Genomic DNA, 14708 nt, shown 5'->3' with positions numbered 1-14708 from the left:
TCCCCGCCATCACACGCCGCAGGGAATTCTCGATGGGCTGAGACCTGCAGCCCCAGAGGAGAATTTCGGGTTTCGTCTCTTTTCTTGATTTAAAAAAAAAAAAAAAAAAAAAAAAAAGGGCGGGGGGTGGGGGGCAACGACTTCTTGTGGGTGGCGTTTATTAGAGAAAAGCCTGAAATGTCAGAGCGCCGTCTGACCGGGAGGGGGTGGTGGCAGGGCGGGTGGCTCAGGGCCTTCGGTGCAAACGGCCCCGTTCTGCGGGAGAAGCCGCGGTGCCGGGGGGGGGGGGGGTGTGTGTGTACGTGTGTCCCCCCGCCGCGGGGCTGGGAACGGGCCGTGCTCTGCTGGCCGGGAATCCCGCGGCCGTGGCCGCCCCCCCCCGCTCCCGGTACCCCCCCCCCCCCCCCCGGTGCCCCCCCCCGGACCCGCCCGGCACCGCACGGGTTAATCGCCGCTCCCCGCCCGCACCGCCTCTTCTTTGGCTACTCGGCCTTCCCAGATTGACACCTTCCGCGGCGGCCCGACCAGATTAGCCAATAGAAAGGTAACTCTCCGCACCCCACGTGGGGGAGGGCCTCTCCGGCGGCGCTTCTATTGGCTGGCGACCGGGGCGATCGCCCGCACGGGCCAGGCCCCACGTGGAGCTGGCGCTGGCGCTCGTTCATTGATCGCGCTCCGCAGAGCGGCTGCCGCGGCGGCGGGCGGGGGCGCCGGGCCCGGCCGGGCGGGGAGGGAGGGAGGGAGGGAGGGGGTGCCGGCCCGGTGAGGCTCGGCTCGGCTCGGCTCGGCTCGGCTCGGCTCGGCCCGGCCCGGCCCGCCCCGCTGCAGGGGCGTGCGCCCGGGGCCGGGGCCGGAGCCAGCAGCGCGGTGAGTCCCGTCCCATACCGGTTCGGTTCGGTTCGGTTCGGTTCGGTCTCCGCCCAGTCGGGTCGGCTCTTGGTCCGGGACTTCCGCCGGGGCTGGGGCGGTGGTGAGGTCTGTCCCTCCCCGCGGCCGTACCTGCTGCGGGCGGCGGCGGGGCCATTGTCTGCGCGGCGCGGGGGGGGGGGGTGCGGGCCTGGGCCGTGCCCGCGGCGGGGGCGGCGGTGGCGGACCCCGCGTTGGGGGCGGGGGAAGGGGTGGGGGGGTGTCCTGCGGCGGGCGGGTCCCGCAGCGCCCGGAAGGAGCGCTGGGGGCCCCCGGTCCCCGCGGGGATGCGGAGCGGAGCGGAGCGGCCGGGACACGCGGGGCGGGGGTCCCGGCGGCCGCGGGGGAGCTGCGGGCGAAGCCGGTGCCCCGGGGCTCTGCGCTGCTCCGTTGGGGTTCCCGCAGGGCTCCGTGTCCCGGTCGGTTGCGTGAGCGAGCGTTGACTCCCCGTCTTTCTCCCAGGGCCTGATCCGGAGCTGGGAAACGTCCCCGGGCCCCCGTCCTGAGCCCGCATCGGGGCCCGGAGCGGCGAGAGGGGTCCTGGGCCTGGCTGGTGCCAAAGATGTTCCCGCAGAATCGGCCCCCGGTGAGCCCGACGTCTTGGCTTCGTCCCCTCTGGGCCGCGGGCGAGCACGTGGGGCCGCAGCAGCGGCGCTGGCCTGGCCCTTGGCAGGGTCTGCGTCCCCCCAAACCCGGCTCTCCGCCAGCCTTACCCCGCGGGGTGCGGGAGGTGTCGGCCTCGGCCCGGAAAGTTGTGCCGAAGGCGTGTAATGCGCTCAGGAGCGTTGTCGTGGTTCTTCCCAAACGGATGCTGAGCACCAGAGCTGCCGGGGATTTGGGTTTTAAGACGCGCCGGAAGCTGGATCTCAGTCAGGGTGCGATGGCGGGACCGGTGACGGGCGGGCGGGCAGCTCTGGCACGTGGGTGAGGATGGACCCTCGCCGCCGGGGCTGGGCGGGAGGGCTGGGGGTTTGCACGCTCTGCCCGCGCGCTCTGTGCCACCGGTGGTTGTTAATCCTCCTCTTCTGGCTCGGTGGCTGAACCGATGCTGAGAAGGTGCAGAGCTCTTGCCCTCGGTGCCTGGCTGTAACCGGTTCCCTCTGCGCTAACTCCTTCTGCTGCCCCTTCCGTGTGCTGCTCTCCCAGACGTGCCCGGAGCCTCTTCCCCGGGATACAGGAAACCTCCCCCTCCCGGGGACTGGTGAGCCTCGCTGGGCCAGTGGCAGTGACCCCAGGGGTCCCCTCCTCTGCCTAGGCCCATCTCCAGGCACCCTCCGCCGCCTCGGGAGCCGCTGTCGCTGCCAGCGCCATCCCCAGCACCCCTCAGTCCCTCAAGCTGACTTACCCGGAGACCTTGGACCGCATCAAGGAGGAATTCCAATTCCTGCAGAACCAATACCACAGGTGAGAATCGGCCAGAGCTCGCGTGCCAGCGAGGCGCTGGGCGCTTAACTGGCGCTGGCGAGAGGCGGGCTCCCCCTCGGCACTGGGATCAGCGCGGGCTGGCGGGAAGTGCCATCCCATGCTGCTGCGGGCGCTGGTCCATCTGGAGGAGGGCTGTGCCAAGCGCCACCTCGTAGCTTGAAATGACGCTGTTTGAGGGGGACGCTCGCCCTCTTCCTGCCAGAGGCCCCGGGGATGAGGGTGCTGGCTTCCAGGGCCCAGCTTCCGGGCTGAGCCGGAGCTGTCCCTTAGCAGACCTGGAGTCCCTCCGATCCCCCCCCTGCCGCTGGCCAGGATCGCCTCCCCTTCCCCGCACGGTGCTGGGCAGAGCAAGGTTTGAAACGCAGCTCAGCTTTGCAGCTCGCTCCATTTGGGAAGCAGATGCTGGGGAGGGGGTTAAAAACTCCGTGCAGATTGCTCCCTGACGCCTGGATCCCTTTGCTGTCCGTCTCGTCTTTATCAGCCCCTTCCCACCCTCTTTCAGGTGGTTTTCTTGGCTTTTCCTGGGAGATGGGATTGAATCTGAGACCAGGAGGCTGAAGCACGTGGTGCGCTGGGAGGGCTCGTGTTCTGTCCAGCCCAGGAGATCTTGTCTGTGGAGGGGACCAGAGGGTCTCTCCCTCTCCCTCCCTCCCTCTCTCTCTCTCTTCTTTATTTTTACAGCTTGAAGTTAGAATGTGAAAAGCTGGCAACAGAAAAAACAGAAATCCAGCGTCATTATGTCATGGTTAGTGAGCTCCACCTGAAAGGAGGAGGGTGGTGGGGGGGGTGTCTTCTCTGAACCATCAAAGGACACGCAGCCCTGGGATGCTTTGGCTTCCGTTTGGGTTGTGCGGCCAGGCCCCCAGATCTGGTTCTTGTGGCTGTTACTGTCTATTTCCGCCCCCCCCCCCCCAAAACGAGCCGTGGTGTTTGAGCAGGGCTGGCTGCTGCAGCTCATCGCGGTGGGGTGGTGGCAAAGCCGCTCCCATGTGGGTTGTCTCCTTTCTCACGGGCAGTGAGCGGGAGCCCCAGGAAGACCATTCTGTGGACTGCAGCCATGTGCCGGAGAGACCTCTGCTCCCAGGAGAGGAGCTGGGGATCATTTTCTCCTCCTGGCCTGGCCACAGCGTGGGTGTTTGCGGCTGGGCTGACCCCGCACGCCACCGCCGGAGAGGACTTTCCGGTTGCGAGTCCCCCTGGGCTCCCCAGCTGTGCTGACGCTGCCTTCTCTCCCTCGCAGTACTACGAGATGTCCTACGGCCTGAACATTGAGATGCACAAACAGGTGAGTCTGGGTGGGATGGGAGCGTGTCCCGGCTCCCCCTATCCCCGCCTCAGCATCTGGGCCCTTCCGGGTCAGCCCTTCCCATGGAAAAGGTGGGAAGTCGCTCCCTGCTGTAGCCCAGGGAAGGCTGAGCTTGTGTGGGGGACGTGCTCCCTTCTCTGCGCTTTGGGAGCTCTGCCCCGCTCTGTGTCGCAGCCTTGGCCTGGCTCCTCACCTCTCCGCGCGCCCGCTCCGGCATGAGCTGCCGTTTGCTCGCTGCGTTCGGGGTGCGCGTTCCTGGCTTGGTTGCGACGCGCTTGTCGCGGTGGGGCGAGAGCAGCGGTGGAGGACTTGTGCTTGCACCGCTGCTCGTGACAGTTGTGAGCGGCCGCTTGTGGGCTGCCACGGAGGAGACCGGCTCCCGTGGGGCAAGGGGTGCTGCAGCGTCACGGCAGGGTGACGAGCTCTGGCTCGCTGCCTTTTAATTGTCCGATGCCAGCTGGCCCTGGGGACAGCTCGCCTGGGGGCCAGGGCCCAGGAGCATCCTGAGATGGGGACGAGGGGGCCGAGGCACGGACCTGGGGTGGGCTCCCCGAGGGCTCGGGGCCGCACACCTCCCCTCGCTGCCTCCCCATCCCTCCCTCCCTTCCTCCCTCCCGCTGCGCCGCGCTCCGGGTCACCAGCTGCTCTGAGACAGAAGGTTTCTTCTCATCTATTTTTAAAGAGGCTGCGGAGGAGCCTGGCGAGGCGTGCTGCAGCCCTGGCCTCCTTCCTTCCCGCCCCGCTGCCGCCTCCGCCAACTGTTGCGCGGGAGCCGGTTCGGGCGGGCGGCGCGGGGGTGCCGGCCCCTGGCACACGGCAGGGCGATGGGCCGCTCTCGCCGGCTTTGCGCCCGCTGGGTGGGTGTTTCTGCCGCTCTCGTCGTTTCCCGCAGCACGCCCTGCCGTCTGCTGCCATCCGCGCCGTGCAAAACCGGACGGGAAGGAGGCGTGAAGCCATCCTCGTGTGGGGCGATGCCGAGGGTCCTCCTGGCCTGGTGCCCCCTCCCCGAAGGGCTGCGTGCTCCTCTCATCTGGCTGCCGGTTCTCCCCCGGCCCTCGCAGGCTCGTGTTTTCTGCCGGTCCCAGGTGCCGCTGGCCGCCTGCCAGCGAGCTGTCTGCACTTTTAACAAGGGCCCGTAAGTCTGCTCTGACAGCCAGCGGCCATTGTGTGAAAAATGGGAACTGCCTGCGCGGGAGCCGCGGGTTATCGCCGCCGCGGGGAGATCGGGTCGCCGTCTCCCCTCCCCTTTCCCCAAATCCGGCGCCGCTCGTGGGCACGGGCGTGGGTCCTGGGTGCTCTTGGCTGTCCCGGGAGCCCTGAGGAAACGCTCGCCCCGTGGCCGCTGGCGAAGGCAGGGTAGTGCCTTGGCGTGGTGGTACCTCCACCCCTGCTGCGCCCAGCCCAGAATCCCCAGAGACTCCCCGGGCGCCCGGCTCCTGCGGTGCTGGCATTGGCAGCACCGGCACCCGCGAGGGCTTAAGGCGTGGGGCTGTTTTGCCCTGGGTTGGTTTGGTTGGAAATGGGGCTGGGGGGGGCTGACTGCGGTGGTGCAGCTCTCCAGGCAGCCGCAGGCTCGGCAGGGGAGGCTCGAGACAGGAACGAGCAGGAGACGTTAATTTTTTATTGTTGTTTTGGTTTTGGCATGGAAGGGGCCTGTAGCTTTTTATAAAACCACCTCCCCGAATCTGCCTGGCCTTGGACTTGCTCACCACGAGCCAGAGGGGAGGTGACGGTGCTGGTGGCTGGGGGGGGCTGCAAACAGCGCGATCATTTTTCATGCTGAGAGCGTTAAAGTGCCAGTAAATTGCACATTAACGAGTGCGAGTGAATTGGAGGCAGCTCTCCCCAAGGAGCTGCTGCCCATCAGTGCATTAGGGAAGAGAATCCATCACTGCCGGCCCCGGGAGACAGCTAAATCCTTCCCAGAACTGCCGGCTGCCAAATCTCCTTGCTCCCCCCCCCCCCCCCGCCCTTCTTTCTTTTCTTTCCTTTTTTTCCTCCCTCGGAAGGGGAAGCGAGGGCGGATGTCGGATTGTTTCTGCTCTCTGGCAAAAACGGGTCGGTAGCTACTCCAGAGGGTGGCACAGGGTGTCCGTGGGTCTGTGTTCCTGCACCAGGTTCTCCCCAGGGATGTGGCTGTGGGGCTGACTGAACGTCTGTGCTCTTCCCTAGCCCGGGATGTGCAGCATGGGGCTGGCGGGGGCCCTGCCCTGGCTGTGGGGTGCGATGGGAACGTGGCACGGCACGCCGCCGCTCTCCCTCCCCTCGCCGCTCCCGCGCTCGGTGCTCCTGATTGCCTGTGGCACTCAAGTGTTGCAGAAAAACAGCAGCTGTAAGGAGAGCACCTCTCCAGGGCTTCCTGCGGGCCGGGAGAGCAGCAATTAGCGGTCTGTGGTGTCGGCAGGAGGTTGTGCGGGAGGCGGAGGGGAACCTGCCAGGGCCCTGACCCGTGCAGATGGGGGCTTGCTTGGGGATGGCCCTCGGTGGCATGGGCCATGGGGGTCTGTGTCCCTGGCAGGGAGGAGGTGGGAGCCATCCCAGGGCTCTCAGGGTGGGGATGGGGGACGCTGGGCTCATGTTTTTGGAGGGGGTGGCGTTAGGAAGGAGACCTTTCCTGCCCCCCCCACCCCCCCACCCCGGGCTGTTTCCACTCCTTGGTGCGGAGCGGCAGCTCTTGGGGCCAAGGGCCAGCACCCTGTGGCTGCTTGGGTGGCGATGGGGACGGAGCCTCTGCCTGCCTGGGGAGCACCCTTGGCAGGAGGGGTCTCCTGCGGCATCGGCGTGGGCGCAGCTCTGCCCCTTGCCCTGACGGGCGCTGCCTCTCTTCTGCTGCCAGACAGAGATCGCGAAGCGCCTCAACGTGATCTGCGCCCAGCTCATCCCGTTCCTGTCTCAGGAGGTGGGTGAGCCCTCGCCCCCCTACCGAGCGTGCTGAGCTCCCTCGGGGCACGGGGAGCGTCCCTGCTCACGGACCCAGGCCCCGCGCTTTGGGCCGGGCTGGAGGGGCAGAAACAAGCCTGCTGCAGCCCCGCTTGCCGCAGGAGTCAGCGGGGGCATCGCCGGGTGCTGACACGCTCTTCTCTCCCCACAGCACCAGCAGCAGGTGGTCCAAGCCGTGGAGCGTGCGAAGCAGGTGACTATGACCGACCTGAACGCGGCGATCGGGGTACGTCGACCCTCTGCCTGCCCCTTCCCGCCACCCCCCCCCCGGCTGGGGGTGCTGGGCTCCCGCAGGCAATGGTGCCTCCTGTGCTCCCACTGTCCCCTGGGCTGGAGACCTGTCCTGCCCTGAGCGCGGGGGGGGGCGGCTGCAGCCCCCTGCCCCTGATGGCTTTTCCCACCCGTGGCTGGGTCGGGGGGAAGATGGGGACAGGCCAGGCCGGTTTGGGGGGCTGCCAGCAGTACTGAGGGTGGAGGAGATGCTGCTGCAGCAGTGTCAAAGCAGGGTGCAGGGGTGACGTCTGGTGCGTGTCGCTGTGTCCTGATGCCCTGTGGCCTGGGTGGGTGGGGGGGTTGCCACTGTCCCCACGCCTCAGCTATTCCCTCGAGACCGCAGCGGTACGGTGGTATGGATACGGGTAGGGTCCCCCATCCCTCCCAGTAGCTCCTGTTACAGGGTGGGAGGAACTGGTGGGAGGGACGTGGTGGCCCCTGCAACTTGGCTGCAGGCACCCTGGGAGCATGCCCCGGCCCTCCTCACCCGGCTCCCCGTCCCCTGGCTGACCCAGGGCTGCCGGTGGGGAGGAGCAGCCTCTTCCCCCCCCCCGCCTGGCGGCCATCCTGACGTGGCCCTTCGGCTCTGCTCTTTTCTCCCGCTCCTCTCCAGCACCAGCTCCAGACCCAGCACCTCTCGCACCATGCTCCCCCCATCCCGCTGACCCCCCACCCCTCCGGGATGCAGCCCACCGGCCTCGCTGGCATCAGCAGCGCCTCAGGGTTGCTGGCGCTCTCGGGGGCGCTGGGGGCGCAGGCCCAGCTCCTTGCCAAAGATGACCGAGGAGTCCATGACACCGAGCCCAGGGGTAAGCGAGGGAGAAAGGGAGCCAGGGATGGGGGGGGCGGGGGCAGGTCTGGGGTGACCCTCCTGGCGGCAGCCAAACCTGGGAATGGGTGGTGCTGGGCCCCAGGGCTGCCTCTGCTCCCCATGCCCTTCCCTCTTGGGCACTTCACCGGGGTGGGGGCCAGGGTTGGGTGGGGGGTGGCTTGTCCGTGCCTTGGGGCTCCTGACCGGGCTGGTGGAGCGGGGGGCTTGCTGGCCATGAGGGGTTTGGGTGGGGAACATCCCCCACTGAGCAGTACCCTCCTGGGAGGGCAATGGGGTGAGCTGGGGAGGGCCCAGGACCACCCAGCTGCCGTAGCGCTGGCCCGGCCCGAGCCACGAGCACCCCGGCACCTGCGGGAGGAGCAGGCGGCTTTCCCGGGGGGCTCTTGGCGGTGGCACAGCGTGTCCCTCCTTCCCTCCTCCTCCTCCTCCTGCTGCGCCTCCACGTTGCCACGGCGACAGAACGAGACCCCGGCCCTGTAAGTGCCTTTTCCTTCTCTTGCGCCATTTCCCTCTTTCCCTCCGGCTGTGCAGGCTCTGGCCGGGACCCTGGGAGCGGGCAGACACGTGGGGGACAGGTCCTGCTCCCCGGCCAAGGCCCCGCTGCCAGCCCAGCCGTGTGGGTGGGCGTTCTCCCCGTGGGCACCCCTTTCCCGTGTCGCGTGGGCAAATGACACCATCCCCCCCCCGGCCCAAGCAGCGTCCCCCTCCTCGCTCGTTCGGCAGGAGCTGAAGCCCAAGCTGGCGGCACGGGGGGGGGGCTGCACTGGGGCCCTCGTGCCCCGGGAGCCGGCCGCAGCCCTGCGTTGGTGCTGCGTGTCCTGGCAGCCGGGCACAGCAGCTCACGGCCCCTAACGCCGCGTCCCCCCCGCCCCAGAGCTCCCTGGCGCTGCCCAACGGGGAGCGAGCACGAGCCATCTCCGAGTACCTGAGCAGCAGCAAGAAGAGGAAGGTGGAGGAGAAGGACTTTGTTACAGACTACGTGAGCCCGGGGCTGGGGGGCTCGGGGTATCCCCCTCCCCTCTTGCAGGGTGGTGAGCGGAGCTGCCCGCTCCTCCAGCACTTCCCGGGCAGGAGCGAGGGCAGCCTCAGCCCCGTTGGCTACAACCGTCCTCTGCGTTTCAGGGCAGCGACGCAGACAAAAGCGAAGACAACTTGGTGGTGGATGAGGTCAGTGCACCGAGGTGCCGGGAAGGCGCTGGGGTCAGTGCGTGCTGCCCATCCCTCTCCCCAAGTGGGGGCTAACAGGCTGTTAACAGGCGGAGGCAGGCGGCACGGGGAGGTGGCAGCGGGCCCCCCGAGTTGTGCTCGCTGGCCCTCGCTGGCAGCAATGATCGTGCCCCAGGATCCAGGCTCCCCATGGGCTTGCCATGGACTGGGATGTCCCCACGCTCCTGTCTGCTCTGCCTGCTGATCCTCTGCCCCCTCTTCCCCCTCTCCAGGACCCCTCTTCCCCGCACAGCGTCCACTCCTACTCGTCCCGGGAGAACGGGGTGGAGAAGGTCCCACTGGGGAGGAAGGAGGTCATACCGCTCAGCCCGACCTCCATGGCCTCCTCGAGCAGCACGTCCCCATCTCGGAGCAAGGATGCGCCCACGGTACGTGTGCTGCGTGGGGCAGCCGGGGCGCTTTGCTCGGGGGTTGTGCTCGTGTCCCTGCTGCCTGGGCTCGGCTGGCAGAGCTGCCAGACATGGGTGCACCTGCCTCCAAACCCACGGGGCGAAGGCAGTGCTGGGGGGACAGGGAGGGCTCCTGTTCCATTCGATCCCCTCGTGTCCTCTGCAGCGCTGGCTGGGCTGGGCTGTCGTCAGGGAGCAGGGACCGGCTCATTGGGGGGGACCTGAGGACACCCCACTGGCAGGGCATTAGTGCGGCTGTCAGATCTCCGCGCTCTGTTCCTGGCAGGTGGAGAAGGCAGGGACACCCAGCCTGAAGTCCAGCACCCCCACATCCCAGGGTGACGCCGCAGTCCCGGGCTCTAGCGGTGCCCAGCAGTTTCGTCCCGCCGCCTCCAAGGCCCCTGTGGACCCCCTGGGTGAGCTTGGCCCCGCTGGGGCCCAGGCGGGCGGCTCGGAGCACTGGTCCCACCGTGAGGACGGACCCTGGGGCCCGTCCCTTCATGCCTCCTCTCCCCCAGCAGCCCTGGGCCTGAGGAACCCGCTGGGAGTGCAGAGCCCCTACTCGGCCGCCTTCGGCATGGCTCACCCCGCGGTTAACGGTGACATGGCCGGGACCGGTGCCTACGCCAGCCTCCACCTCATGTCCCCGCAACTCAACGGGGCTGTGGCCGCCGTGGGAGCCGGCAGCTACGGGCGCTCCCCCCTGGTGCGTGAGTCTCTTCCCCACGGGGCCGTGGGGGGCCACGGGGCAAGAGCTTCTCTCACCCGCTGTCCCCTCCAGGTGGGTTACGACCCGCACCCCCACATGCGCGTCCCAGGGCTGGCGGCCAGCATGCAAGTGGGGACTTCGGGGAAACCGTAAGTGGGGCTGCACTGCGGGAGGGGACGGGGTGTCCTGCGGGGATGAGGAGCACAGCCTTGGCGGGGGCACCCGTTCTGGGCAGCAGCAGGCTGTCGTGTGCCCGGCCAGGCCTCGCCGGGCGCCGCTCTGCTCGCGGCTCCGACTCCAAACCACGCTGACTGTGTCGGGCACGCTGGGTCCGATGCGGCACCAGCCCCTCTCTGTGCGGGATCCTCGGATGGTTCTCTCACTGCTCTGTCCCCTTCCAGCGCCTACTCCTTCCACGTCAGCGCCGACGGGCAGATGCAGCCGGTGCCTTTCCCACCCGATGCCCTCATCGGCTCCGGCATCCCCCGCCACGCACGGCAGCTCCACACCCTGACCCACGGCGAGGTGGTCTGCGCCGTCACCATCAGCAACTCTACGCGACACGTCTACACCGGGGGCAAGGGCTGCGTGAAGGTGTGGGACGTGGGGCAGCCCGGCACCAAGACGGCCGTGGCTCAGCTGGACTGCTTGGTAAGGAGGGATGTGCCACCGTGCTGGCATGGCTCGTTTCCCTGTACTGTGCCACCGTCCTGTGGTGAAGACGGGGTCTGGGGTCCCCATCAGAGACCTCAGGGGTGCAGGGGGTGTCTGAAAGCGATGATGTGCACTGAGGAGGGTCTCCGTGTACGTTTCTAAGTGGGGCCGCTGGGGAAGGATGGCGGCGGGTCCATGCTGCCAGTGTGCTACCCTGCACCACCCCATCTGTTCTGAGCATCCCAAGCTGTTGGGGGGCTTTTACACACACGCACCCCCCCTTGACGCCGCTTGGTCTGACAGCGCCTGCCCTAAGACAAGCCTTTGCCAGCGTCAACCTCCCAGCCAGATACTTTGTAGGGGCCAGAATCACATGGGCTGAAGCATCACTCCGATTCAGCTCTATCCTGGTTTCTGCTTTTGCTTGTGTGAGTCTGGCTGGAGGGAGAACTCCTATTTCTTTTAAAAATAAATGAAACGGACTGTCAGACCACAGCAACTCACCAGAGCCAAGCTGGAGGCGCAGCCATCACCTGAGAGTATTTTTAACCTGCGTTCTTTGAGGTTTATTTTAAACGGACTGCTGGAATCAGAGTCCCTGTGCCTGCTTTGAACAGCCCAAACCCAAGTCCTCTCCTCAATTTGCTGGCCTTGCGGCCTGGGCAGCCTGACAAATATTATTCCTGGACAGTGCTGACCTTGAAGATACAGATGCATAAACAAGGAAATGACTGAGTCATGATAATTTCAAGCTGCATCAGAAATTTGGGAGTAGGGGAAAATGGTGTTTAGTGCTTGGAGCTATGGGCTGTTGCAGCCTTGTCGGAGCTGCCTCCCCAGCTGCCTCTTGTCTGCTCCGGGACCAGCCGCGTCTGTTGGGCAGCTGCTGGCGGGGATGCTGTGGGACAAGGGCGTCCCCGAGGCCATTCCTAGCGTGGGACGGAGTGGGCTGCACAGCCGTCCCTGCCCCAGCCCCGCTGTCCCGGGAGGGTGGCTGTGGGTCTGCCCCACTGCTGTTGCTCCTGCCCTCAGGACGGGCTGCTGGCCCCGAGGTGCCCAGGTGGTCTAGGATGGGTGCAGAAGGAGTGGAGGGGAAGGGGTTAATGGGATCCTCCCTCCTGCATCCCAGAACCGCGACAACTACATCCGCTCCTGCAAGCTGCTCCCTGACGGCCGGAGCCTCATCGTGGGGGGGGAGGCCAGCACCCTCTCCATCTGGGACCTGGCAGCCCCCACGCCCCGCATCAAGGCTGAGCTCACCTCCTCTGCCCCCGCCTGCTATGCCCTGGCCATCAGCCCCGACGCCAAAGTCTGCTTCTCCTGCTGCAGCGACGGCAACATCGTGGTGTGGGACCTGCAGAACCAGACCCTGGTCAGGTGAGCCTGGGGCAGGCGGAGTGGGGGCAGGACTGTTTGGGGCTCCTCAGGCCAGGGACCCCTCGGTCCCCTCCAGGGCACCCCCATCCCTCCCTGCGGTCTAACCTCGGCCGTGGGACAGTCCCTGTCCTTGCAGCAGGGATCTCCCGCTCCTCACTGCTGGGTGCTGCCCCAGCCCACGCTCTGCGCTGCAAGTGCTGGCAGCCCTGACGGCCGTGCCCTCGCCCTCTCCCTTCCCCTCTCTCCCAGGCAGTTTCAAGGCCACACGGATGGTGCCAGCTGCATCGACATCTCTAACGATGGCACCAAGCTGTGGACGGGGGGGCTGGACAACACGGTGCGGTGCTGGGACCTGCGGGAAGGGCGTCAGCTGCAGCAGCACGACTTCAGCTCCCAGGTAGGGGCTGGGCTGGCCGGGAGCAGCACGAGGCTGGTGGCCGGGACCTGCCGTGCCACTGCCTGACCCTGTCTCTCTTCACCCCCCCCCCAGATCTTCTCCCTGGGGTACTGCCCGACAGGAGAGTGGCTGGCAGTGGGCATGGAGAGCAGCAACGTGGAGATCCTGCACGTCACCAAACCGGACAAGTACCAGCTGCACCTCCACGAGAGCTGCGTCCTCTCCCTCAAATTCGCCTCCTGCGGTAGGCATGCCCCTCAGGGCCTCCTGGCTCTGGAGCCTCGTAGATGCAGTCTCCTCTCCTGGCCATGTGTCCCAGGGCTCGTTGCGCTGGTGGCAAGCGCTGGCTGTGGTAGCCGGCCGGGTCCTGTGTGGATGGCAGTGGTATTCCTCGGAGAAGGGGTGTCTGACCCTCCTGGAGCAGCGCCCGTGGCTGCGCTCTCAGCTCTGTGGTCCCAGGACGCCCCTTCGTGTTCCTTCAAACAGCCCCTTAGCTAACGAGCGGCAGAGATGATGCCGCCTTGTCCCTACCTTGTGCTATACGACCTGGGCACGATTTGCTGCAGGAATCCACCTGCTGGGCCTGGTTTGGTGACACGATGCTCCTCTTTGTCCCTTCTGTCCCTCCCCCAGGGAAGTGGTTCGTGAGCACGGGGAAGGACAACCTGCTGAACGCCTGGCGGACGCCCTACGGAGCCAGCATCTTCCAGGTGTGGGATGGGGGGGGGGAGATGGTCCTCCGGGTGAGGGTGCCCAGAGGTGGGACCGCCCAGTACAACCCAGCTATAACTGTACTAATGAGCCCCATAAACCAACTGTCCCAAGGGGTGGGAGCGGGATCTTGCTCTGGAGCTGCTTCTTCCACTTACCCCCTGCCCTCCTCCCTCCAGTCGAAGGAAACCTCCTCTGTCCTCAGCTGCGACGTCTCCACGGATGACCAGTTCATCGTCACTGGCTCGGGGGACAAGAAAGCAACAGTTTACGAGGTCATTTACTGAGAGCGAGAGAGGTGCCAACTTCGGGGAAGGGCCCATGCCACGTGGAGAGGCGGCCGGCCACGTGGACGGATGGGTGGACTCTACCTGCTCTGCCGCTGACTTCCCAAAGAACGTGCGGCCCGTGGCCGGTGCAGCCGAGCCCGAGGAGAGCGGCAAAGGGTGGAGGTGGCCCTGGGACTGCAGCCAGGCGTCGCGCTGGGCTGGGCGGTGGCGGCTGCTGCTCGCGGTGCATTTCCTGGGGATTTTTCTCCTTGTTTAGTTCTTCATTTGTTGGTTTGTTTCTAAATCTGGACTGGGGGAGTTGGGCGGGGGGGGGGGGGGGGGGGGGGGGCGGGTCTGGCATTGTTAGGGTTTTTTTTGTTTGGTGGTTTTTTTTTTGTTTTTTTTTGTTTTTTTTGAGAACTTAATGTTTTTAACTTTTTGTTGTGGGTTTGGTTTTGTTCTTTTTTTTTTTGTTTGTGGTTTTTTTTTTTTTTTGTTTTTTTGTTAAGGCTCTGGGCCAGGAGCGGGAGGACGGGCTCTGTCCTCATGTCCTTCTGTGCCTCCTGGGCTGTATTTAATAATAAAAACAATCAAAAAAAAAAAGTAGAGTAGTGCTTTGTGCTGGGCAGCAGCAGCCTCGGTGCTCTGTGGCCATGGCATGGGGACGGGTGAGACCGGGCAGCAGCCGTCGGCCTTGGGGGCCGCTGCAGCTCGCTGCGCCTTCCCTTTTCCAGAGGTTTGCTGCCGCTCTCTGCCGCAGGCAGGGCGGTGGGGCCTGGCAGCAGTTCGGCACTGCCTGCCCTCTCTCCGTTCGGCCCCACGTTGGTCCTGCGCGCTGTGGAGCCAACCAGGGCCGGAGCGCTGCCTATGGCGAGGGGGAAGGATGCGCAGCAGCGGTGCCGGCCCTGGAGCAGCCTCTGTCTCTGCAGGGTGCGGGGGAGAGGCCAGCGCTGGAGGAAGCGGTTTTCGAAGGAAATGAGATGTGAGCAGTCGGTTTTGGCTTATCGGTCTGGCTTCCCGCCAGCGCTGCCGTGGGGGGGGGGGGAAGCAGGCCTGTTGCTGGAAGCCTTGGAGCGAAGCTGTTGGCAGCGGCCACGGTGAGGGCTGGCGAGGAAGCCGGGTGCCGCCAGCTGCGGCGTGGCGGCCGCAATGTGCTCTTGCCCCAAGCCTGGCCCTGCCGCACAGCTCGCTGTATCCAGCCCCGAGCCAGGGCTGTGGCTGCAGCAGTGCCCGAGCCGGGGCTGCTGTGGCGGGCGGGCAGCCAGGGCCAGAGCGGCTCTGCCACGGTAGGAC

General features: G+C 66.3%; 1 protein-coding gene across 6 annotated transcripts; it reads left to right on the top strand.

Annotated features, from left to right (window-relative positions):
- The first annotated feature begins 743 nt into the window (after window positions 1-743).
- On the top strand, window positions 744-13737 carry LOC142605260 (transducin-like enhancer protein 1). Of its 6 annotated transcripts, none has more exons than XM_075776483.1 (21): window positions 744-867; window positions 1369-1492; window positions 2162-2310; window positions 3013-3076; window positions 3572-3616; window positions 6474-6536; window positions 6729-6770; window positions 7464-7659; window positions 8142-8158; window positions 8557-8661; window positions 8805-8849; window positions 9122-9277; window positions 9585-9714; window positions 9817-10004; window positions 10080-10156; window positions 10409-10658; window positions 11791-12038; window positions 12288-12435; window positions 12529-12679; window positions 13069-13145; window positions 13326-13737. In XM_075776483.1, the coding sequence occupies exons 2-21, from the start codon at window positions 1469-1471 to the stop codon at window positions 13431-13433; spliced, it is 2283 nt and encodes a 760-aa protein (XP_075632598.1). In that variant the 5' UTR covers window positions 744-867; window positions 1369-1468; the 3' UTR covers window positions 13434-13737. The 6 variants fall into 6 exon arrangements, with proteins under 6 accessions (XP_075632598.1, XP_075632597.1, XP_075632596.1 ...); XM_075776482.1 differs by having other exon boundaries at window positions 6729-6803; window positions 9820-10004; XM_075776481.1 differs by having other exon boundaries at window positions 6729-6803.
- The last annotated feature ends 971 nt before the right edge of the window (window positions 13738-14708 follow it).

This window comes from Balearica regulorum, chromosome 26, assembly GCF_011004875.1.
Source record: "Balearica regulorum gibbericeps isolate bBalReg1 chromosome 26, bBalReg1.pri, whole genome shotgun sequence".
NCBI classification, from domain to species: Eukaryota; Metazoa; Chordata; class Aves; order Gruiformes; family Gruidae; genus Balearica; species Balearica regulorum.
The sequence above is the reverse complement of the archived record's forward strand: the minus strand, read 5'-3'. Positions and strand labels throughout refer to the sequence as shown.

Excerpts from the sequence above, each read along its gene's own strand:
- LOC142605260 (XM_075776484.1), top strand. The coding sequence starts at position 1,469 with ATGTTCCCGCAGAATCGGCCCCCG. Across the intron at positions 10,659-11,790 it reads TGGCTCAGCTGGACTGCTTG|AACCGCGACAACTACATCCG; the intron begins GTAAGGAGGGAT and ends CCTGCATCCCAG. Across the intron at positions 12,680-13,068 it reads CCTCAAATTCGCCTCCTGCG|GGAAGTGGTTCGTGAGCACG; the intron begins GTAGGCATGCCC and ends TCCCTCCCCCAG.